This window comes from Strix uralensis, chromosome 2 (assembly GCF_047716275.1).
Source record: "Strix uralensis isolate ZFMK-TIS-50842 chromosome 2, bStrUra1, whole genome shotgun sequence".
NCBI classification, from domain to species: Eukaryota; Metazoa; Chordata; class Aves; order Strigiformes; family Strigidae; genus Strix; species Strix uralensis.
Genome location: NC_133973.1, coordinates 68,654,826 through 68,679,439, shown reverse-complemented (window position 1 = coordinate 68,679,439; position 24,614 = coordinate 68,654,826). Strand labels below are relative to the sequence as shown.

The 24,614-nt window shown below is 43.3% G+C and overlaps 1 protein-coding gene across 1 annotated transcript in view; it reads left to right on the top strand.

The window, feature by feature from the left end:
• Positions 1 to 24,614, top strand: part of ST6GAL2 (ST6 beta-galactoside alpha-2,6-sialyltransferase 2) — a 56,155-nt gene that overhangs the window by 16,195 nt on the left and 15,346 nt on the right. The window contains exons 2-5 of the mRNA XM_074859134.1: positions 10,273 to 11,275; positions 15,879 to 15,976; positions 19,141 to 19,242; positions 20,361 to 20,535. Coding sequence (XP_074715235.1) covers positions 10,330 to 11,275; positions 15,879 to 15,976; positions 19,141 to 19,242; positions 20,361 to 20,535 — 1,321 coding nt within the window. The 5' untranslated portion in view covers positions 10,273 to 10,329. The remainder of the gene's footprint in view (positions 1 to 10,272; positions 11,276 to 15,878; positions 15,977 to 19,140; positions 19,243 to 20,360; positions 20,536 to 24,614) is intronic.

Genomic DNA, 24,614 nt, shown 5'->3' with positions numbered 1-24,614 from the left:
AAAAAGGGGGAAAAAATTGTTACAGTCCAGGAAACTTCAATTTTGGATTGTATTTGTAATAACAAGGGCTAAACTGACTTCATCCTTCAGTTTGGCAGACCTTCTTCCAGGGTGAAACTTTTCATTCAAGCTTTTAGCCTAGAGCAAATAAGCCTGTAGAAGCCATGTTGTTTGTATGTATGTATATGAGTATATAGAAATGAAACATTAACAATGATCATTTTCTAAATGCTCTTTTACAATTATGTTGTTAACATAAACAAATAGGAGTTGGCACTGAAATAGAGCTGAGAAATAGGGAATAATTTATTTACCATTGTTTGCTTTTAGAGTTTTAAAACAAGGGCTTGCTTACTTTCTGGAACAAATCTAAAAAGACAAACTAGAGTCTAATAAAAAAGTTAGTAATAAAAAGCAAAACAAAACACAGCGCCTATAGGATTTGCTTTATTGGAACATACAGGAGAAACATATTCTGTGGATGTAAAATTTACTGTTATATTGAGATATGGATAATCATTGTATCTCAGAAACATTGTTGCTTTAGAGTGGAAAATCAAAATTCTCCAACCATTTCTGCCTGGAAGAGTTTGTATGTTTGGTCAAGTTTTTTGTGATAGGATTGAAACAGACCTTTTGTGACTGCCCTCTCTGTTCATGCGTGTGTTAGTATAAACGTTTCCTTCTTTCAGGAAGCAATTCAGATTGCCCTTTTTCAGTGCAATTACTGCTGTGTTAAGTTCAAGTAATATAGCATCTAAAAACATTTATGGAGCAAAGAAAAGAAGCCTTTTATTCTAACCTTGCCAAGAGCAGAAATAAAATGAGCTGTTGTGCTGGAAGTGTAGAACTGCATGAGGATTTGTAACGTCCTATTTCTCGTGGTTAAGTCTTGTGTGCAGCCTGAGATTTGTGTGATTTAATGAGACTGTGATTCGTTTATCCTGTCAAGCTTTAAATAAAAAACCCTCAAAGCACTTCCTTCCTTTTTTGAATTATGTGTTTTTGCAAGTACGGTATCAAAAGCTGTCCCTTAAAAAGAGAGAGGGGAACCAAATACAGTTATGTATGTTGGCTGGATTATTTTTTTTCTTATGTTTTATTAGACACTGAGTAGACTATCCATTTCTCTGCGCCTCTCTGTCTTGTTTCAGGGCACTGAGAGATTCCTGCCATCATGTTCAGTTACACATGACATCAGAACATAGGTATGGGCTGCTCCTGAACCGTGCTTTTGCAGGGGAAAAGGGATTAAACCTTAATCAGTGGTCAGGGAAAGATCAGTCCCACAGAAAGCCAGGCTGTACTGAAGATGGACAGTAACGCCTGCTCGTGTTGTGAGTCCTCCAGCACCAGCCATGCCTGCAGTTTGGAGCAGCTCTGCATGGGGTGTGATGCGACAATCCCAGGGTAGAAGAGGGGAAAATACATGCAGCTATTTCAGGTGCTAATCCATTGCAAAGCTCAGTCCGAGGGTGCGCTGGTGCATAGGGTGGGAGGGGAGCAAGGGCCATACTCCATCTGTGAGGAGCGTAGTCGGTGCCCCAGGGTCCTCTTTGCATGGGGCTGGCGGGAAGCAGCACACTGACCTGGGAAGGGCTGCCCAGAATAAGTTGGAAAGACACTGCATGGGTCGTGCTGCTCACGCAGACGTCCTGTCTGTTGCAGAAGAGTGGTGGCCTCTTTCCCATCGGTTGCTTGGGAGAAATAGGGTTGGATGCTCTGTGCTATGGCCTGCCCCCAGCAATAGCTCACCCTGTGCTTCCCTGGAGGAAAGGATGTGACTGTTCTCGTGGGAGGAAGTTTTTGCTTCCAGTTCTCACTCCCTCAGTGCTGAGGTGTCCCTGCATCTGGCAGGTGGTGTTTTGCTCTTTCACTAGCACTGCAGGCATAATTTCAGTCTCTGTGCTGCTCACCCCTGCCTTCCTCCCCTCCGCGCTACTCTGCAGCCAGGTTTCCTTCCAGCCTCCACCAGCCTCCCCCAGCCCTTTCTTCTTCCTCCCTGTCATCAGTGTACTTGCTTCCTCCTCACTGACCTCACCTCGGCAATAAAAGTAAATGCAGTAATAACAGGGTTATGTATGAATGGAGGATGTGCAAGTAAGTGATGGACATTGGTTTGATTGCCCTATGTCATGGTTTAACCCCAACTGGCAACTGGGCACCATGCAGCCACTCACTCACTCCTTCCCGCCCCACCCGTGGGATGGGGAGGAGAATTGGAAAGAGAAAAGGAAAACTTGTGGGATGACATAAGAACAGTTTAATAATTGAAATAAAATAATTGTAATGAAAAGGAAGGTAACAAAAAGGTAAGTAACAAAACCCAAAAAAGACAAGTGATACACAATTTAATTGCTCACCACTCACTGACTGATGCCCAGCCAGTCCTGAGCAGCAGTCAGCACCCCCGGGCCAACTCCCCCCAGTTTATATACTGAGCATGAAGTCCTATGGTATGGAATATCCCTTTGTCTACTTCTGGTCAGCTGTTCTGGTCAGGCTCCCTCCCAGCTTCTTGCGCACCTCCTCACTAGCAGAGTATGGGAAACTGAAAAATCCTTGACAAGGATAAGACTTGTACAGGATAAGGACCACCTAGCAACAGCTAAAACATCAGTGCGTTATCAACATTATCCTCATACTAAATCCAAAACACAGAACTGTACCAGCTACTAGGAAGAAAATTAACTCTGTCCCAGCTGAAACCAGGACACCTTGTTTCCACACCTGGCTTTTATCTGCAGCCAGCTTGCCGTTTCAGCCTGCATGCCTTGTGCAAAGGTACAGCATTTGGCTTCCCAGGACCCTAATGATGATTAGGGAAACAACTGCATTTCCTCTACAACTTGCAGTTTATGACAGGGAGCAGAGATGCACAAATATAGTGCAGAAAAAAACCACAGGCTGCTCTGTGGCCTGATCCGCAAGGCTTTGCCTGTGTAGAAGAACTACTGAAGTGTAAGAGTAGCCAGCTGGGATGATGTTCGTACAAAGCTGGATCCCTACATGATTATCCATGATTATCCAGTGGCATACTGAATTTCACTTTGGAAAAGTGACTTGCAATGTCTTTGTATCTTTGCAGTGGTTTTATACTGATGTAGATAAGAATTTTTTTTTCCTGGTGCTTGGATCAAGAGGCAGTGCTGTAGCAGCTGAAATATGACTAAACCCTGTCCAAACCAGTAGTTCTGCAAGGGCAGAAAAGATAACCTTAGTTGCTTCTCTACTGTTTGTGTGTGAGGGCATGGTAGGGATTATGGCCAAAGTGGTGGTTTCTGCACCCACGCCCCATGATGGAACCAAGCACTGCTGACATTTGCTCCAACTTGAAGCAGCCTTGAACCTTTGCATCTCACTGTGAACAAGGCCAGGGCACAGCAAAGGTATGGCAAGAGCAAATGGCAAAAAAAGAGGTCCAAAGTAGGTAAGGCTGAGTGCAGGTAGTACATGGCTATGTGAGGGGCTCTTTGAGAGGCTGTAGGGGCTGATTTGAGTTATGTTATAAAAATTGCTTATTTTCAGCACAACTATGTGACGCTTCTGCCCCTTTGTAGTTTTGACTGAAGAGCCTGAAAATGATTTACACTGAAGTTGTTCTGAATTTCACATGTAATGATATGTAATACATTTCTATAGAAAACCTCAGGTATGATAACAAGACAGTGGTTGGCTCATAACCAGTCTGTAAAAGACAAAGAGGTTGTGTTGTCTTCCCTGATCTGAAATTTGGGAGGAAATTCTGGCCAGAGTGTTGAATCTCAGTGTGTGTCAGAGTGAGAGCCACTGTCATGGCTTGTGAGAAAAGGTGCTGCAAGTTGGGTAGATGGAGGTTGACCCGAGAGGTGCAGTCAGTCACTGCAAAGCCAGATTTTCCCTGGCCCGTGATGCTGTGATGAGCATTTCCATTGGCAGTGGGAAGGTCTGTATGTGAAGGCTAAGAACTAGTATGGCTATTTTTACTTCCCTCCTGTCAGCCCACACTCACATAACCTGTATGCGGTCTCTTGGCTGTGCAGGCAGCACTGTGGGCTGTAGGAAAGTGATAGCTGGCTTCAATGCCAGGCAGCTTGAACTTGATGATGAAGCATGGAGAGTGGGTATCAGATGCATAGGAGATAGCTTTGACCTCCCACTAAAACCCGGAGATTTATGCATCTAAGACCCCATGCTCCTACAGAATAATCTAGGACACGTTCCTTGGCAGAAGCCCCACTGAGATTTTCTCCAGCTGCCGGGTTGCCAGCTCAAGTGAGTTTTACTGCAAGTCTCACTATATTTGGTAATTTTCTTACAGCCTGAGCTCCTGGAAATGGGTCATTAGTAAAAATAATAATAAAAAAAAGCCACTCTACCCCCACCCCCTTTAACTTGAAATCCTAGGTTTTATCAGAGAACCTGAGAACAGGCACACTGCCTCCCTGCATCCCCAGAAGCAAACAGGACCAGGAGACTCCACTTTCCAAATGCCCCTGGCTTGGATCACATTTAATGGGTGATTCAGGTTAGCAATACCATCATCTGTATACCTCCCAAGGTATCTTGCCTATGTAGATAACTAAATACAAGTTAAAAAGACACTGAGAAATAGTGAAAAAAGAAGAAGAAAAAGAATCCTACTTTTGAGTTGTTTGGATGTTTCTTCTTTGTTTCAGAAGACATTTTCTTATGTTGCCGCAAATAATACTGAATGCAGCTTGATTCCTCTGAAAATAACATTGAAGAAAGGAGCCAGATTTATCGGGACTAACAAGGAAGTTGTCCAAAAGAGATTCATTAATTAGGAGGCCTAAATCACAGCCAATAAGGCAAGTGCCCAGGCCATCAACAGACTAATATACATCTTTTGGCAGTCACCACTCCCCACAGGCTTGCCTGTCTGTTGCTTCCTACTGTATGGCTTGCACCGCAGAAACGATGTGATAATGCTAAAACCAATTTGGCAGTGCCCGCATGAGAGGATGAGTGTGTTTCCCCACCCTGGAAATGCAGCTTCCAGCTGTCTTGCCCTATGCCAGAGGTTTCTTAATACGCTGGAATTAGCTGACTAAGAGATGAAGCAAACTAAAGGAGCATTTGCTATCTGTTCAGGCTGCCTAAGCTTTCCATCAAATAAACTCTGGTCTGATTCTCAGCCCTCTGGGAACGGTTGCCCACAGCTAACATTTGCTACCCCAAATAACCCCGAGGTGACCTTCTCGATGCAAAGCTGCAGCCAAGAAAAACCCTATTTAACATAACAGTGCACAGCTTAGAACATCAACTTGAACCATCCTGACCTCTGAGCTGCTGGGGTCTGTACAAATTAATTTAACAATAGACAGTGTTGAAAGGGAGGAATGTTTCAAAGGAATAAAAAAAATCTCCCTCATCCATCTCTTCTCATTTAAGAAATAGTCAGGAGGCCTTCTTTAGAAAAATTAAAAGTGCTTCTTGTTGCAAAACAATGGGCTATATAAGGGGAGGGGGAACACATTGGTTTCTTGCATCTTAGCACAGCGAAATGAAATTTCCCATAAATGGGTGCTGCTTTTGGAAAATTTGCCTTTAATTTCCACTGGGGAATTGGCTTTATTTCCTGGGATGCTTCAAAGATACCCTTGGGGTTTGCCTTTTTCATAGCTGCTGCTAGTACTTCTATTAAGCAAATAAATGTCTCCCCTTCCTGCCCACTTCAATGGTTTGTACCTTGCCTCCTGTTCCATGGCTTTTATGCAAACAACCAGACTAGGTAAGAAAAAAGCCTCTCTCCATATGGTAGTTGGAGCTTAAATCAGTTAATGATTGAAAGAGCTGATCAGAAAGGAGATATGTACGAAAATGAGATCTTCAGCCTCTGGGGCAAACAGGTTTATTACTTCTACTGAAGATGAAGCTGGATTGGGTGTTTTCCCCAAATGCAAATTTATTCCTCTGGTCCTCCTTAGCAGGAGCTTTGACTCCAGTATCACAGAATCACAGAATCAAGTAAACAGGAAGGATTATTACAGCAGGGGTGGTGAAGTTGGAGACAATGAGCAATGTTAATGATAATTTTAACATTTGTGTAGAATTGCTTGAAAGCTGTATGATGAGCACAAATGAGAGAGATGGAGCTTTCTTCCTGAAGCATCCAGTGGACTTCAATAATTACACCCAGGAAACCACCTGTTTTTCTTTATTTAGACAGCGTAATTCATTATGATCATCATTTCTAGTTTCCTAAACAAATGTTTTTCTCTTTGCAATTGAGATATGCTGCCTCCAGCAACACACACAGAAGGTCCAGAGAGAGATTCCCCTGTGAGCAGCAGGGGCCTGCCCTCCCCTTCCAGATATTCCCAAAGCTGGGGACTGTGAGGTGTGAGAAGCCTCAGAGACTGCGGGGGAGAGGACTGGATGTTTAGTGCAGGGGGAGATAAGGTAAACTGATATTTCTGTGGACTTACTGCAGCTTTCCACGCACAGCCTTCAAGATCCTGTGAGGTTGTAGGGGTCCTCTTGCAACTAATACAGTAATGACCTTGAATTCCCTTCCAGCTCAGCTGTACTGCTGGAGGACAAGGCTTTTCTTGTGAGCAAAAAACATTAAAGCAGCACAGAGATTTGCCTGCGTAGCTCCAGTCTTCAAGAGATTTGAGTATCCTTTATGAGGCCCCGCTTGCAACGAGGGATTGTAGATAAGCTTCTGCAGTAGTTAATGTGTAAAGTTTTTGGATTTATTCTCACTGGTGCCTTTCCTTTTGCTTGCAGTGTTGACAAATACACTGCTGTGTGCTGGTTTTTTTGTTTTACACAGGTAATTTTTTCTGCATGAAAAAGGTAATCATGTGCATGCTCATATGTGCACACTGACCAAGACAAGTGTGCTTTTATGACCTTGTAAGTGCTAGAGGAAAAAAAAATTCATTCACTTTAATTTAAAAATAATTAATAATGCAACTCATTCCTTTTTGAGATTGTAAACTGAATATCAAATTTAGGAGTCCAGACTAATTCTTCACGCTGAGGCAGTCTGCTGCACCAAGCACATGAAATCAGACTTTCATAGTCTCACACCTGAATTAAGACTAAACCCTTTCTATTTCTTATCAACCTCTGGTTATAAGATACAACAAAACTTGGAAAAAATTGAGCAAAACGTGAGATTTTATTATGGATTATGTTTAAATTGTGTTTGGACTTGTTACATGACTCAGTGGAAAATATTAGTAACCTCTTTACAGCTTCGACTTCTGCAAGCTTGTCTGTTAAAAAGATTCTGCAAGATGCTTCCTTTGTGGATCCTGTAAGAAATGTATATTCAGCAGGAGAAACATCTGACTGAGCATAGACTAACTTACACAGTGGTTTGGAAGCCACGTGTTGAGAAGTGCTGGGGAAACACAGCAGGGAAAATGATAAAAAGGGATGAAAGCAGTTCAGACGGTCGAAGAATGCTGGTTTAAAAATGCAAACCATCTGAACGCTGATGAATGGGCAGGTTGCAATAACTTCAGGACAGACCTAAGTTGCACAACAGTCATATACTGTAAGTCGACTCCCACAGGACATTGCCTGCAGTGATTCAAAATTGGAAGGGGAGGGGGGAGCGTCGAGGTGCTGCAGAGAGCAATCTTGCAGCAGCAGAGCGCAAGCAGGAAATGGGTCAGTCGGGGTAATAGCTTTTTTCCACGTGGTTTGTGTGAGCCAAGCCAAATGTGTGTGGAGCACAAGGTTATCTCACTTACAATTTTTTTTTTTTTCCAGTGTATTAGAAATGAATGTGTTTGCAATGAAATTTGGTCATCCAAGTGTGACATTATGAATCCTCTCTCTGTTTGGACACTGCCTTGAGTCCCAAAGTCAGCTTGCTTTTTTAATGTTCTAGGCTTTGTCTAGATCATTAAAATAGGCTGAGTTTGGAAGTGTACTGCAGTGGCCTCACATTCCCAGAAGGTCAGCAGAAATGCTAGCCTGAAGTATCCCTGCTAATACCACCTGCAGTTTGTTCTCACCTCTGCACTGTGGTAGGCAATCTCCTCGTTTGTGCTGAAACAACTGGATGTGTGACCACACTGGAGTGGATAAAGGGGCTGACCCAGTTTAAAAAAAAAAAAAAAACAAAAAAAACAAAAAACAACAAACCAAAACAAAAAAACCCTCTAGCATATATTTCCTCATGCTTACCTCCCACAGTTTACTGGTCCAGTTTGTAAATATGCCAGCCACATACACAGGGGTGTTGGCAGCGGCAGAGGCACAGTGCAGGAATGAGGGACTGACTGGAGAATGCTTTACGCTAGTGTTATTGCTGGGTTTTTTTCGATTTGAAAAGACAGCCTTAGTTACAGCTTTGGTCTAAGCTTTGCACTCAGCTTTGATGTATTTTAGCAGCTTGCAGAGAGGTGATAGTGTATGGTGACTGTGTTTTTGGCCCCTCCTGATGGTCAGGTATAAGCAGGCAGGGTGTTAAAAGAGGTGTGTAAGCTGTGTGTGCTGTTTGGATGCGGTGTGGTGAGATGGTGACTCCTGAGGTGCAGGCTGTTAATGAAATCCAAGCCTGCCCCAGTCCTGTTCCCCTTTTCTGATCACAGCTGGCTGGTACAAGCGGCTCTTAAGTCTCACCATTAAGCAGTCATTGAAACAAATGGGGTTAGAAAGAAAACTCCAGAAGAAGGGGCTTATTTTTAATCCAGATAAGTGATCTGTCACTAAGTAGTACACTGAGTTACACTGTGTGTAGCAACTGAGACTGACGATGACTATGGTGCAGGGAGGTGAATGATAGGGGAGGACCAGACTTTCTTCAGCCAGCTTTGCCACTGATGCCCACAGCACTTGATTAAGAGAGTGCGTTCCTGTAAGGGCATAGTGTGCATTACAGTCCAGCAATGTGTTAAGAGTATTTTCCTTGGAACACAGCCTCCTCGGTCAGACCTTATTTCATTTTGTGCCATACATCCCTCCACTAATGCACAAGCTGTCTAAAATCCCCAGGTATTAGTAGAGCACAAATTTCCAAGTTTTTAAGTCTGACATTCCCTACTCACCCCCTTTATGTAAATCTCTATCATTATCCTAAAGGCATGTATTTGGTTAGTAGTGCCATCCATCCCCATTTTTGGAAACTGCAAAGCCTTCACACGGAACTCCTTCATGCCACCTCAGTGTGCATGCAGCATCCATAGCAGAGGTACAACAGTCGCTCTTATTCGGGTCTGATCCTGAATGACAAGTCACAGAATCATAGAATGGTTTGGGTTGGAAGGGACCTTAAAGATCATCTAGTTCCAACCCCCCTGCCATGGGCAGGGACACCTTCCACTAGACCAGATTGCTCAAAACCCCACCTAACCTGGCCTTGAACACTGCCAGGGAGGGGGCATCCACAGCTTCTCTGGGCAACCTGTTCCAGTGTCTCACCACCCTCACAGTAAAGAATTTCTCCCTTGTATCTAATCTAAATCTACCCTCTTTCAGTTTAAAGCCATTACCCTTGTCCTATCACTACAGTCCCTGATAAAGAGTCCCTCTCCACCTTTCTCGTAGGCCCCCTTTAAGTACTGGAAGGCCGCTATAAGGTCTCCCTGGAGCTTTCCCTTCTCCATGCTGAATAACCCCAACTCAGCCTGTCTTCATAAGAGAGGTGCTCCAGCCCTCTGATCATTTTCATGACACTCCTCTGGACCCACTCCAGCAGGTCCAGTGGTGTAGCCCACTGATGCTATGCCAGTTCATACCTGCTGAGGAAAAGGTTCCCCTCCGACCCACTGGTGTGATGCTCTCCCCTACTACCCCTTGATGATATCCACAGAGCACCATCCTTCCCAGGCTGTGGGCACAGGAGGGCTGTCTAGCTGAGAGTTTGTGCTCCCTGCCTGGTCCCTTTGGGGACAGGCTTGCTCACATTCCCACTGCATAAGGACTTTCAGTGGCAAAAGAGAAGACAGCTAATATTGTGCCTGCTGTGCATACAGCCAGGCATGGGTTTTGCTTTTGCTCTCTTAATGCTATGCTCGTTATAGCAGAAGCAGGCAGGCACATGATCTCCCTGAAGGCAGGATCCAGTGTTACTGTAGAAACTGGCCACCAGCTTCTTTTGTAGCTAGCAGCTGTCACTGTGTGGTTACAGCCAAAGCGTGTCACTCCTACAGTGTCTGCAGGCTCTGGAGTTTGTTTCTGCTTCTGAATCCTCTGTGCTACAGCTTGGAGATTAATTCTGCACCTTTTATCAATGCCTGTTAAGATATTTCTGAATTGTATCTATTTTTAGAACCATTCTTGATTAATATTTGATGTTCTTTCCAGGTTTCATTTTCCTTCACCAATACTTCAAGGCACAGAGGAGCTAGTAAAGGCATTGCCATGAAACCTAACTTGAAGCAATGGAAACAACTCATGCTGTTTGGGATCTTTGCATGGGGTCTGCTTTTTCTGGTGATATTCATCTATTTTACAGATAGCAACACTGCTGAACCAGTTCCAAGTTCCTTTTCTTACATTGAAACTAAGAGGCTTCTGCCCCTTCAGGGCAAACAGAGAGTCATCATGGGAGCCATTCATGATCCATCATTCTCTGAAACCATCGATGGGAATGAGGTCCTTCTTAATGAAGATCTCCTAGGTACATTTAAATCGGGGACTGGCAGTATTAAGAAATGGACTGATTTGGAAGATGCCTTTAGAAATGAAGATGAGTTTTTTCCATCCCAGATAGGAAGAAAATCAAAAAGTGCTTTTTACCAAGTGAATGATGATTATTTATTTGCTGCTCGTCAGCCTCGGTCACACAACCGCCTTCCAGAGATAGCAAAATTCATCTCAGCCCATGAAGATAATCCAAAAGTAAATATTTTACACAACAACTGGAGCCATCAGAGAAGAATGAGGAGAAGGAGTACAAAGCACAGGAGAAGCCAGATGCTTGATGAATCTGATGACTGGGATGGGCTATATTCCACAATGTCAAAATCCTTTCTTTATAAGCTTTGGAAAGGGGATGTCTCTTCCAAGATGCTAAACCCTCGACTACAGAAGGCGATGAAAGATTACTTGAGCACCAATAAGCATGGGGTGCGGTTCAAGGGGAAACGAAACTCCAAGTTGACAGGAGACCAGCTATTCTGTGAGCTAAAAGAAAGGGTGAATGTGAAAACAATAGATGGCAAGGAGGCTCCCTTCTCCACTCTTGGATGGGAAAAGCACGTTCCCCAAATTCCACTGGGCAAATTGTATACACATGGCTTTGGGAGCTGTGCTGTAGTTATGTCTGCTGGTGCTATACTGAACTCCTCTCTAGGGGATGAAATAGGTGGGTGAAATGCATCTGTTCATGTGCATATATATGTACAGGTGTGTGTTCATGTTTGTCTTGCAAAAGATTTATTCTTTTCAAGCACAGGTCTGGTTGTTCTCACCAGTGTTACATGAATGTGAGCTTATAGACCTTAGTGAAGCTGTTCCCTTTCAGGACAATATAACTGAAAGGAAAATCAGGCCTGAAGTCATAGTTTGATTTAAAGAAAGCAATGATGCCTTCTTATATAGCTTGTAGTATAGAGGAGACACTGGTTTCATCAGGTCTGCCATATTTGACATTTTGTTGCAACATGTCTTTATTTCTTCAGCAGATTACAGCCATGTTCAGGTTTTATTCTGCAAAACTGTGTTGTACCTGTTTGTATTTTGTGGTGGCTCATAGAGAAACTGCTTGCTGTATTGCTATCCCAGACTGAACTTTGTCTCCATGCCAAGAAACAGTAGAGCATCCTCTTCATCTCTTTCATGTTCAGAGTTCACAGACATACAGAATTCAGACCCTTGAATAGCTTCATGCGCTGAGGTCAAGTCCCCTGACCTATTTTACAAGAGTGAATTTCAACGAGTTCAAGTATCTCCACCCACTGCTTTTCCATTGCTGTACTGAGTCAGTGAGGTTACAGGTGTGCTGAGATGTCAAGGTCACCCACAATTCCCCACTTCAAGGTGGGAGTTTTGTGGTAGCTATTCAGAAATGGATTATGGAACCATAAAACTAATGTAGATCAGTTTTAATTGTTTGTCGAAAATGAGTGCTACTACATATGTTCTTCATTTTAGTAGTACATGTGCAGTATGCTAAGAGCACTGAAAGAAGGATGGAATGTGTGTCTCAAACTTGCTTATGGAGCAAGAAGAGTTATCTCCGTTAGCTCTCTAAAACCCTTTTGATGTTCAACTCATTAATCGTCCTGACTTCCAGGACTTCACATCCCAATACTTGCTTCATGGCACTGTATCATCTCTTTGACACGGATGGGTTTCCTTTAAATCTGAGATATATTACAGCTGCTGTCATTATCAAAGTATTGTAATAGGCTTCCAGCACAGCACGAGTGCCTGGCCAGCCTGCAGTTAAATCACACCAGGGTAACCCCTGATTTCACAGGAAGCCCCACTGATTTAGAAATCTTTGGAGTGCAAAAGATTAAAAGTTCCTCCCTTCTCCAATGTGTTATCCTTGACAGAAGCAAAACCTTCTGTCAGTGTTCCCCAGTACACCCAGTTTACACCAGTATGGATTAGTCCTGTACTGGAGAATCCAGAGCACATTTTGACATATTTATGTAATTACATATTACAGCATGAATCATGACATATTTGCACACTCAAGTGCAGCCCAGGTGTGAACCTTGGTGCCTGACATGGTACCTGAGGCCCATATGCTCCTGTGTGTACCCATTTGCTCAGAAACACTGGCCACAGAAAGCTTATGCTATTCTCTGAAGAAGTGCTTTTGATTTACTTGGGAAATTGTCATCTGATGCCACCTAAAGGGAGGAGATGCTATTTGGTAAGGCCTACGCAGAAGTTTCAGATCTTCTTCTACCTGTACAGGAAAGTGTGTGGGGCAGCAGAAGTCACAGAAGGTTTTTTCTAAGTGTCTGCCAGGCAGGTACTTGTGACTGAGCAGAGAATTTGGTGCAGAACTGGGGGGGGGGGGGGGGGGCGCAACTGGCTGCTTACAGCCAACCCAGAAGGGCCTGGTGCAACTATGGGTCTTAGAGATCAGTGCGACTCCTGGGAAGTGCTAATATACTGTAGACATTGTGCCAGTGTTTCCCACTTGTGGTGGTTTAGTCCCTGCCGGGGTCTGAGACCATGCGGCCGCTGCCCCTCCCCCACAAAGGGAGTGAAATACAAAGCCCCAAGACTGAAATAAGGAAAGGTTTAATACAACAATGCAACAGCAACACAACAAACAACAACAATAACAATAACAGTAATAACAATGAACAGAGCGATATGTACCAATACAGCAGTGTGAGGGAGAGATCACACAACACCACATGCGATCACCTATTCTCCCGCGCTCCCGCGCTTGGGTGCCCGGAGGTGACGTCAGCATGGTATTGAATAACCCAGCTAGAGCTTCCCCCCACTGCTGGGGAAACTTAACCCTATCCTAGCTAAACCAGGACACCACTTAAAATGGAAAATAGAAGCTCCAGCATGTGTTTGTATTATTATTCCCATGGGGAAGAAGTTATGCCCCTGCAGAGCCGGGTAGTGTGTGTTACAGCTGAGCTCTTGGCCATGCCTTTCTACCTCCCCTGTAGCCCCTGAAACAGTGAGAAGGGTCTGACCAGGAAGAGAACGATCAGATGCTCTTTTTCCCTGTGCATGCACAGCTGTAGGAGAAGACTGTCCTCTCCCAGAGCTGCCACCAGGTCTACCAGCTCTTGATTGAAAATGCAAGCAAACCTGCCTGGTTGGAGGCACAGTGGTCTGTGTGGCTCTGTGGAGTCAGCTTGGCACTCGTGCTGAGCACCTCTGTGCCCACAGAGGCACGGCAAAGTCAGCATCACTGGGGAGTGGGGAGAAACACCCCATGCACGAGTTCTGGTTTTTGGGCTGTGGGCTGTACAGCCTTGGTTGATGAAGTTGCTGCAGGGAAAAGGCTTTTACTATTTATCCTCCCGAAAGAAAAAAAGGCGTTAAGAAAGCAGCAGCGGAGGACCTTTCTCTTCATAGGCCTTGAGCTCCCTCTTCCGTGTTCCTATTAGAAACTCAGGCAGAAATGTTAATTTGTGTTCTGCCTTTTGCCCTTCTCCCCCTCATCCTTCCGATTGTTTTTGAATGAAAGTAGGTATGGAAATACTGTGCAAGTACAGCAAAACACTCCCAGTGTGATCATGGTATTTAATGAGAAACCCAATTATTTTGTCATCATCAGGAAGTAAGAGGGATCTGTGATCAAACCCCAAACTTTTTATATCTTTAAAATGTTTATCTCCAAATACTTAATAAGGTTAAAATCAGTTGGCTTAAAACCAGCTATTATCAGCATTAAGATGCATCCTTATCATATATTTTATGTTGAAGGAAAGGATTTTGGTCTTGATATGAAGACCCAGCATGGGTAACGTTGGAAATGCAGCACACCGTCTCTCATTTAAGTTGCTAACCATACAATTTCCATTTCCCGACCCAATTCCCAGTTCTCAGTCAGCAGATTGTCAAGAAGTTGTCAATTGCAAGTCCAAATTTATGTTCTTAAATTCATAAGCAGGTTCCAAGTATAAAGGACCTTTGTTTTTCTTTTCCTTCTCCAAAAATGTGGAGTACCTGCAGCTTCTGTTCACTTCATGTCCTCTAGCTCCTACACAATCAGGAGACTTACCTTTAGGCAGATGAAGGCTAAGTGTTGAGGCTAGGGTTGTCTCTGCATAGGGACATAGAAAAAGCCTCCACTTTTTAGCTTCTGAGGAGTTGGGCTTGGTGGACATTTGGTAAAAATCTCTCTTTTCAGATACAGCGTGTTAAAGCAAGTGAGTATGTCTGAGATTGGACTGCTGCCTTCATGTCTGGAGTACAAGAAGTGTGGAGTAAAGTTGTAAAAGGATGGAAGATCCCAGTTTGATAGGATCAGGCTTGAACTCCATTGCAGCATGTTGGTTATCTTTGGAAACTTATGGTGACTACAGAAAAACAGCTGTATAAGCTACCTATTATGGGTTAAGGCATTACACACTCATTTTGGTCTGAATCATATTCTCTGCTCCCGTCAATAGAAGGGATAAAAGTAGAGCAAACAGGGGGCTATTGACAGAGACAGTGTGTTTCTGGACAATGGATATAATGTTTTACTCTCCCTCACACCTTTTGGGCTTTGAGATCCCCTTAAAAGAAGCACTGGGAGGGTGATTATCTTTTATCCAGAGAAGATTTGCACATAGTGTCTACCCTTGACCCATACTTGACCTATAGCTGCTTTCTATTCTGCATGACTCCGAGGTCAACAGCTTGTGGGAAAACTTTGACAGCTCAGCTCTGTTAGATCTTTGCTACGAAGGGATCATCAGGTTTCTGTGTGTGAGCAGGTTTGTGGGCTGACTTCCCTACAGAGACTCTTTAAGACTTGTACTGACCTTGAGAATAATATTGTACATGGTATGATTAATAGGTTTGGGTTAGTCTGAGATTTTCAGGTATTATAAAATACTGTGAAGTACAAGCTCATAGTTAAGTGTTGTTATTCATTCAAATGTGCAATTAGATGTCCTTGCAATTAACATGCTTTTGCATGAAGTATTTCTTTGTAAATTTTGCAATAGAAATAGTGAGCAGTTATGTGTATTGGGTATACTAATAACCTTCCCACACTAAGTTTATCCAGTTAAGAGAAATATTTAAGTATGGCAAGCTAAATTAATAGACGATTCTGAACTTCTTTTCTAGTGGATTTTAGTAATGTTAATAACGTATGGCAGATAAAAGAGGATTTTTGTTTGCACAAAGTAGAATGTTTATCATCCTTAGAATATCAAGATTAGGAGAAATGTGTAAGTTTTTTGTTAGTTTAGATCATTTGTTTTATTTTACTGCTCCGTATTTCTAAGAAAAACAAATTACCCCCTCATTTATGCTCCTAGATTCTCACGATGCTGTTCTACGATTTAATTCTGCTCCAACACGTGGCTATGAAAAAGATGTTGGAAATAAAACAACCATGCGGATCATTAACTCTCAGGTAAAATCTTCCTTTTGTGAATTCAAGTCAATGTCACTTGTCTACAATATGACATTAAATTAGTAACTTCTGAGAAAGTGTTGAGTAATCTGGAAAACAGCTCGTGATTTAATAGTCATGATGTAGAGCAGGCAAAAGTTCTCCCTTACAGGGATGTTCACACTGCTGTCAGTGTAGAGTGATTGCAGTAGTTGATATCCTCGTTTCAAAGAATTGGTTTGTAAAGTTTCTCATTTGTCCTACATTTGTAAAGACTCTGCAAGATGCCAGAGCCGTCAGTACTCAAGACCATCAGCACACTGCCTCCGGGGTCTTCACAAAGCCCAGGCTGTGGGAATCCCAAAGCTCTTTTCTTGTATTCTCCAGTTTCCTAATTATTTCCTCGCTGGAAGGTGAAAGAAATGGGAACTGAGTTGTCTTAATACGTAACTTTAGGCAAGTCATCATTCTTTAAAAATTTGGAACAAACTAGTAAAAACTTTAATGTACTCTGGATCTTACATATAAGGTGAGTTTGTCATCTGAATGGAAACAGAAAATGGGATTTTCTGCATATGGGTGTCAACAAATAATTGTTCTTTGAGCTACAGTGACACCTTATGGTTGTTAAGTAGTTTTTCAGTTTTGAAAAAACTATTGCCTGAACTCTGGTCTTGGGCAAACCAAGCCTCTTTCCTCTTTATGAAATGCAGCCAAAAAGCAGTAACAGAATTACTGTGAAATTTTATGACATGGTGAGATGGTGTATTTACTTAGTTAACACCAGTAGTATGGTTGGCCATGTAGCATGTTCTATACATACTGATTCTTGATGAATGAGAGCAAACTTTTCATTTACTGCAATTCTTATGCATTCATGTTTTCTTCTTCTTCTTTGAGAGACCGTCCATACAAAGTCCATCCTTGGTGGGTGTGCTCTTTGTGTGTATAAGTTCATATTCTTTGACACAGCAGAGAGGACAGTTCACTGTCATTCCCTTCACAGTTGTTTTGTAGCTCTTTGTGAGGCCGCAGGACAGACTAGATCTTTGAAGTGATCTGTGTTAAATATGTCCCCTTTCTTTTGCTCGGGGGAAAGAAAACAGAAATACCTTACTCTGGCTTTAGTGCTGAAATCAGTGTATGAGAGAACATTGATTGTCATGTAATCTATTTTACTTTTTAGTTTTTGTTGGGTTTTTTTCCCTTTTCTTTGATGGTTCTCCTTTTTACTGTTAGCCAAAACGTCCTGGTGCTGACCATGCCTGAATTCCTGTGCCAGGCAAGGAGAGGGGTTTAGAAACTTTATTTAGTTGACTAGTCTCAGTAGGCTCCCTATAGGAGAAGAGCGAAATGCCTCCTGGGAGTGATCTGAGCTTTGTTAGCTCCCAGCAAATTCAGAGAGACTAAATGGCTAAATTAGCTGTTCTCCATTGCTCGTAGCAGGTTGAGTTCCTCCTGGCTGCCAGAGCTGCTGCGGTATGCTCCCACTGGGGTGGTAATGGAGGGTCCCATGGTCTTCTTTGCTGTGTTGTACATTGCTTGCTCTCCACAAGGCCTCTCAGGAAAACACAGGGCATGGCTAAAGTTCAGGCCAGGTCAGCTCACTCAGCTTCCTCACAAGTATTCATATTCCCACCACTTTTCTGCTTCTTCAGAGAGGTCAGAAGCCACCCGTGATGCTCTGGCCACCTGCTGAGAAACTGGCCTTCCCCTCTCTGGGAGTGAAATCTGCACAGGCCACTTGATAAAAGCTGCTTTCCCTACCAGTACTGAAGATGGCTTGCCCATACAGGTTTACTGACCCTCCTTCCCTCCTTGCTGTTGGAAATTCCTGCATTCAGTTGATTAAAAGGCTGCTCTGGCCCTCTTATTCCCTCATGTTCTCCACTGGGAAAGCCTGAAGGATGTGAAGGAAGCCAGTGCAGCCACAACAGATACTGTTAGTCAAGAAGAAATTCATCTCATACATATGAATGCATGCTCACTAAGAGCAAACTCTGTGTGGACAACACCTCCAAAGGACTCCTGCTTACTGGAGGGCAAGTAAGAGCTCCTTTGTGTGATAACTGTGGAACCGAGCTTTTAAAAGCTTGACCTTTTGGTCTGTTTACTCTGTACTCTCAAAAAAGGAGTTTATGTTCTCAGGCGAAAACTGCTCTGAGAAATGGAGTTGGGGGTGCTGATGGCAGCACGACTAATTCTGTTCTTGTTGTAGAATGCTGATGGAAAGTCATTAAGCTCAAAGTTTATGGTAGGAAGAATATTGCCATGGCAACCGTATTATTTTTCTGAAGAAAAATATGCATAATCAAATATGGCTCATTGGATCCTAAAGGGAAATGAAAATTAGTATGAATTTATTTGTCTGGAATGTTGATTAGTTTAACAGCTGGAGCCAAATTCACACTGTTTCAACCAATGCTGAAATCATTCAACAAAATCCTGCCTGAGATTGGATGCACCAGGGATCAGAGGGATCTGGTTAGGCATGGAGGGTCCAGGAAGGAATGAGCCAGCAGGAGCAAAGAGTGAACTTCCAGTAGGGCAGGAGGATCAGGCAGAGTACCAGGAGATGCGGGAGGGAGTTATATGAGAGCAGTAGATCAGAGCAATATGACAGTTACTTCAAAAAATAGCTCTATCATGTGCCTGTTCCTGGAATTACTTTTCTAGGTGTACCAGCTTTTACAGTCATGGTCTGATTTGCCTTTCTGGAGTTACTTGAAATGAGACTGTCATGTTATTGAAATGAGAAAGCAACCAAAAAGGCTGAGGGCAGGGGGACAAGGAAAGACATTATCCTTGGGGGCTGTAGCCCTTCAAAGAAAGCTGCTCTGTGTCTAAGAAGAGGATCCTGCAGGCAGTCTGAAATACCATAGCTTTCATTTTCAAGTTCCAGAATACACAGTAATGTTGATATACAATTATGCAGCATCTCAAGTGGTCCCATCACATCCCTCACAGATGGAGAGTAATTCAGCATACTGCTACTTCAAACTGTCATGAGTGCTGTTTATGGCTCTTTTTTATATATATTTTTTTAACAAAACAAGATGCTTAAAATCGACCAGAATTAAAGCAGAACAAACAGTAGCGTGGGGAGGACTGTTCATTTTAGAGAAGGATTTTGTCATTTTTCTGGATCCCACCTGCTTTTAATGCTGTGCAATTCTTTTATGCAGATTCTCACCAATCCAAACCATCACTTTGTCGACAGCTCGTTGTACAAAGATGTTATTTTAGTAGCCTGGGATCCTGCCCCCTACTCTGCAAATCTGAATGTGGTAAGATGTCTGCTTGGACCTTTCTTCCCAATCAGTCTGAAAGCACTAGAGAAAATGTTTAGTACTGCAGTCTCCTGGTTCTCACTTGTCACAATGAACCCTGAAGTTTGTCTTCATCTAAGGAGTGGGGAATGCTATTTCTGCATGAACTGGTCAAAAGTGGTTTATTGGTCAAAAGCCTTTTAGTAGCCAGCACTTGTACTGGAATGGACTGCTCTGAGATGCTAGGATAGATGGGTGATGTTTTGTTTTGTTTTTTTTTTTTATAAAATCATGTTATTTTCACATAACAGTGAGTTTTCTGTGTGTTTGCCAAGGAGGGAATGTCACTAGATTTCAGAAGGAGGTTTTATCAGGAAAGGTGAAGGATTGCATCCATTTTTTCCCACCTTCCCTTCTTCCTCCCTAGACAAAGGCAACACCCTAATGAAAATCTCTTGGCGCCTTCCCCATTTCTCAAGCCTCCTCCCCACCAGTCTCCCTTTTCTGTCCACTCCCCCACAGCCATCTGTGCCCACCGTCTGCCCCCTCGCTGAGAGCAGCAGACGTCCATCTGGTTGTCACTGGGGTAGTCTCTGCCTTGGCTGGTGCTGCAGCTCCAGTGGACCAGTTGATCTGATGGTTCTTGGCAGGGGGAGCTCGGAGCTGAGCAGGCTGCAAAGTAGAAAGTAAACCTTCATCTGCTGAACTCCCTTAGCAACAGATGCCAGAGGCTGCCTGCCTCCTACGCAGGCTGCCATCAGCCTGCTTCACGTGCTACTGCTGCCTCCGTCTGGGACAGCAACACTTTCAGAGGAAGGTTCACCCCCACGCCTGCATCTTGTGTCAAGGTTCTTTGAACCACTGGTTTAACATGGGCCTGTGAGGAGGAGATGGGGTTGGCTCATCCTGCTGCAGTGAATTGCTTATTGGGAGTCTCTGTGTGAAGAAGGGAAACAGAATAGCCCAAAGTGAGGACTGACTTTCTAGGAGAAGCATCCACCAGTGCAAGCTGCTTTGCTACCTTTGCTTCTGCTCTGAAGAACCCAAATGAATGTAGTTCACGTTATTGTACATGTAGTGTTTAAAACCCATTTGATACTGTAAGAATAAAAAAATTCTTACTTTTTTCCTCCCAGTGGTATAAGAAGCCGGACTACAATCTGTTCACTCCCTACGTACAGCACCGCAGGAAGAATCCAAACCAGCCGTTTTACATTCTTCATCCAAAGTTTATATGGCAGCTCTGGGACATCATTCAGGAGAACACTAAAGAGAAGATACAGCCCAACCCTCCTTCTTCAGGTTTTATAGGTAGGTGTATCAAAGGTGTGCCCAGTAGACATGTTAGATTCAAACAAATTTAAAAATTGTAAATGTCTGCATTGCATGAGGATCAAGTCCTTACACATGTACTGTTTGTTCTTGGTGGTCTATACAGAAACAATGACGCAGCTAAAACACACAGTATGAGAACTAGAAAATAGTTGGTGAACTTAATGTTTTGCTTCCTTGTCTTTCACATCCATAATATGCATGCCATATGTATAATACATATACCTATGAGAAATTTGTGTTATTCTATATTAATTATCTGTTGAGAACCTACTCAGTTCTGAGTTGGTGTCATAGAGCAGCAATGCACCAGATAACAAGTGAAAGCATATGGCAGATCATTCAGAGAGGATGAAATCACTGACAGGCCAAGCTGTATTCACAGAATCACAGAATCATCAAGGTTGGAAAAGACCTTGAAGATCATCCAGTCCAACCATTAACCTAACACTGACTGTTCTCAACTACACCATATCCCTCAGCGCTATGTTGACCCGATTCTTAAACACCTCCAGGGATGGGGAATCCACCACCTCCCTGGGCAGCCCATTCCAACACCTAACAATCTGTTCTGTAAAGAAATACTTCCTAATATCCAGTCTAAACCTTCCCTGGCGCAACTTGAGGCCATTACCTCTTGTCCTATTGCTTGTTGCTTGGTTAAAGAGACTCATCCCCAGCTCTCTGCAACCTCCTTTCAGGTAGTTGTAGAGGGCGATGAGGTCTCCCCTCAGCCTCCTCTTCTCCAGGCTAAACACCCCCAGTTCCCTCAGCCGCTCCTCATATGACATGTGCTCCAGACCCTTCACCAGCTTCATTGCCCTCCTTTGGACACACTCGAGTAATTCAATGTCCTTTTTGTAGTGAGGGGCCCAAAACTGAACACAGTAATCAAGGTGCAGCCTCACCAGTGCCGAGTACAGGGGCAAGATCACTTCCCTGTCCCTGCTGGCCACGCTATTTCTGATACAAGCCAGGATGCCATTGGCCTTCTTGGCCACCTGGGCACACTGCTGGCTCATGTTCAGCCGGCTGTCAATCAACACCCCCAGGTCCCTCTCTGACTGGCAGCTCTCCAGCCACTCCTCCCCAAGCCTGTAGCGCTGCTGGGGATTGTTGTGGCCCAAGTGCAGCACCCGGCCTTTGGCCTTATTGAAACTCCTACAGTTGGCCTTAGCCCATCGCTCCAGCCTGTCCAGATCTCTCTGCAGAGCCTCCCTACCCTCAAGCAGATCAACACTCCCATTCAACTATTCCCTACACAGGTCAAGGAATGGGATTTCCCATGCCCTGTCACGGCTTCCAGTGCTCAGTCTGAAAGTGCCCTCTTCTTAGACACTTCGAGGAATAGAGTTTCATTGTATTTTTTGGTCCTTCCTTAGTATTTCTTGGGGGATAATTTGGCACCGTGCCCACAGTTCATACAGCATAACAACTTACCTGATGCATAGCAGGTCCACATTGTGAATGTCCAAAGGATGCAGGTAGTCAGAGTAGCAAGGCTGGGGCAGGGTCTTCCTTGCTCATGTTTCTAGAGACACAGAGGTCAACAGAGCTCCAAATACCATCTTCAGCTTTGGAAACTCCATACTTTCCTCCTTGACATTGTGATATCGGTCTATGTATTTGCTGCAGTCAGAAAGTGCTCTTTTTATTCTTTCCATCTGAATCTGAAAGCAAAGATACCTGAGATTGCATGCAACATGGGAGAACCAGTTCTGAGCACTTATCTTGGGCTCTGTATACAGTAGGGGCATCCCAGCATATTGTGGAGCCCACCAAAGGCCTTAGGGAGGGTGCTGAAGCTCCCAGAGGTATGTCATAAAGGTGTCTCGGAGATGCCCATCTATGACCTGAATGGGTTGTGCTTACCTGGAGCATGAGTGGAAAGAAGAGGAGGCCTTGTGTGTTGGAGGAGGATGGCTTGGCAGTTGGTTACTTCTTGAAGTGAGATTTTTGGAACCTGCTAGTAAAAATTCATAAGGGGAAGACTGCTCGTGTGGAATGATCTCACCAGCTGCATTCACATTTTGCAAAAGCATTTCTTGGAGTAATGAAGTTGTTGATAAAAATAGGTTAACAGCTGCTGATCTTAAGAACAGTGAAGAGGATCATTGTGCTGTCAATCTGTACTTCCACCATATATAAGAAACACTTCAAAAGCTTTCTTTGAAGAAATGGCATTAATTTCACTGTAAGAATAGAACAGTAATCTTCAACCCCAAATCTAAATGTTCCTGACAAAAAATACCCTTCAAGCAGAGAAAGCTTTGAAAATATCAATCATTAAACAAGCAAAAACATTAACAACAAAAGCTGTACAGATAAATACACTCTGTGTGTACAGATGCAAATTTGCCACCTTCTCCTCTACTGAGAATTTTATTTATATTGTTCTTTTGCCAAAGGATATGCTTAGACATTTTGGTAATGCTATTATTAGCTTTAAGAGAACCAGACAGTAAGACAAGCTTATTTGGAGTCATATCCACCTCATTTGATAACTAGCTACTGTTCTGATAGATGCATTTTAAATATTTTATTAGGGAGAGGCTTCCTATTTTAGTAACCTTATTGAATGGATGTCTATGCGTTGCACATGTAACGTAATATAAATTGGGCGACAGCACAGAAATGGCAACTGCATATTGTCAAAGGTGGACGTAAAGGTCAAAGCATAAAAAATGTAACACAGCTTGGCAGAAATCTGAAAAGTCATGTTGGTCTTCAGATCAGGTATCTCTCAACAACTCATGCAGCAAATAATCTAGTTGGAACTGAAGCTGGCAGACACAACTGAGTGCACCTGTATGAAAGATGTATCCTGAATATTGAGCTTCTACCTGATTCTTACAAAATCTATAAAATTATATCCTGTAAAATTAATAGAAAGAATGGGTAAGTGATGGCTATCATAAAATATGAGTGTCTTAATTTCAAGAAGATATGGGAAAATAGTTTATTAAATGGCTGCACTGCTAATACCATTATGCTCAAAACAGCTGTATGAAGGAAGATAGGCTATTGTTAAATAGAGGGTCTGAATTTTCACAGGCAGAGGGACCTGTGACCCTGAATCTAAGCTATTTATAGCATGGACCATAGTGATTCTAATCACTTTATTAGAATAACTTATTGTAAGTCTCTGTGCAATGCTCTGCAATTGGAACAATTACAGACTGCTCAAGGATCTGGTTTGTCCATACTTACACCAGCAGAAAGTCAGACAGCCATCTGTGAGCTGCGGTTACTTGCAGAGCAAGCGCAACAGTTCCTCACATTGCTGTTGCTGCCAGTAACATGGAAAAGGTAAAAAAAAAATGGTTCTGGATCAAGTGAAACACTTTGTTTCAAGCTTTTTAACTCTCTTTAGCCCCAGTTTACAAAATTGGACAAACATATAAATTAAAACATGGAAACATCAGACTATTTCCTTTCAGGAATGTCAGGAATGTTTCAGGGTGGTCTTAGACGTGTTTCTTCACTAATTACATTTTTCACCTGATAATTGTATCTATTTCTGCTGGGTAGCACTATTTATAAGAAAACGAGTCTTCCCAAAGGGAAGATGCTTTGTGGCATGTGTTTCCACGGTGTTCTGCAGCAGAGAGCCACTATCCTTCAGCAGTGATTGATCTCAGGGGAATCTTTTAACATAGTTAATAGCTGTATTAAAGTCCTTAAGTCACAATATTATTAAGTCTCTTGGAAAAGGGGCCCACGAGTCATTTGTGGGGAAGAGGTAGTCTCTTGCATGTTGTGACTTTAGGGGAATGAGAGAGTGAGAAGAGGTAGGATCTTTTTTCCCTGTTTTCTCCACTGCGTGGGAGCTAGGGAGAAGAACGGTTTTTGTGCTTCCTTTGGCATATGGGATGCCCTATCTCGGCATAACTCCCTCCTGGAGCCACATTAGCTCTGTGCCGGCATGTTGCTGAGGAGAGGCACTAGTTGCTGCAATAGCCAGTGGTCGGGGTGAGGGAAGTGCAGCACATGTCCCAGCTGTAGAGGAAGGGAGAGGAGAGGATGGGGAGAGAACTGTGGCACAGAGCAGGATTGGT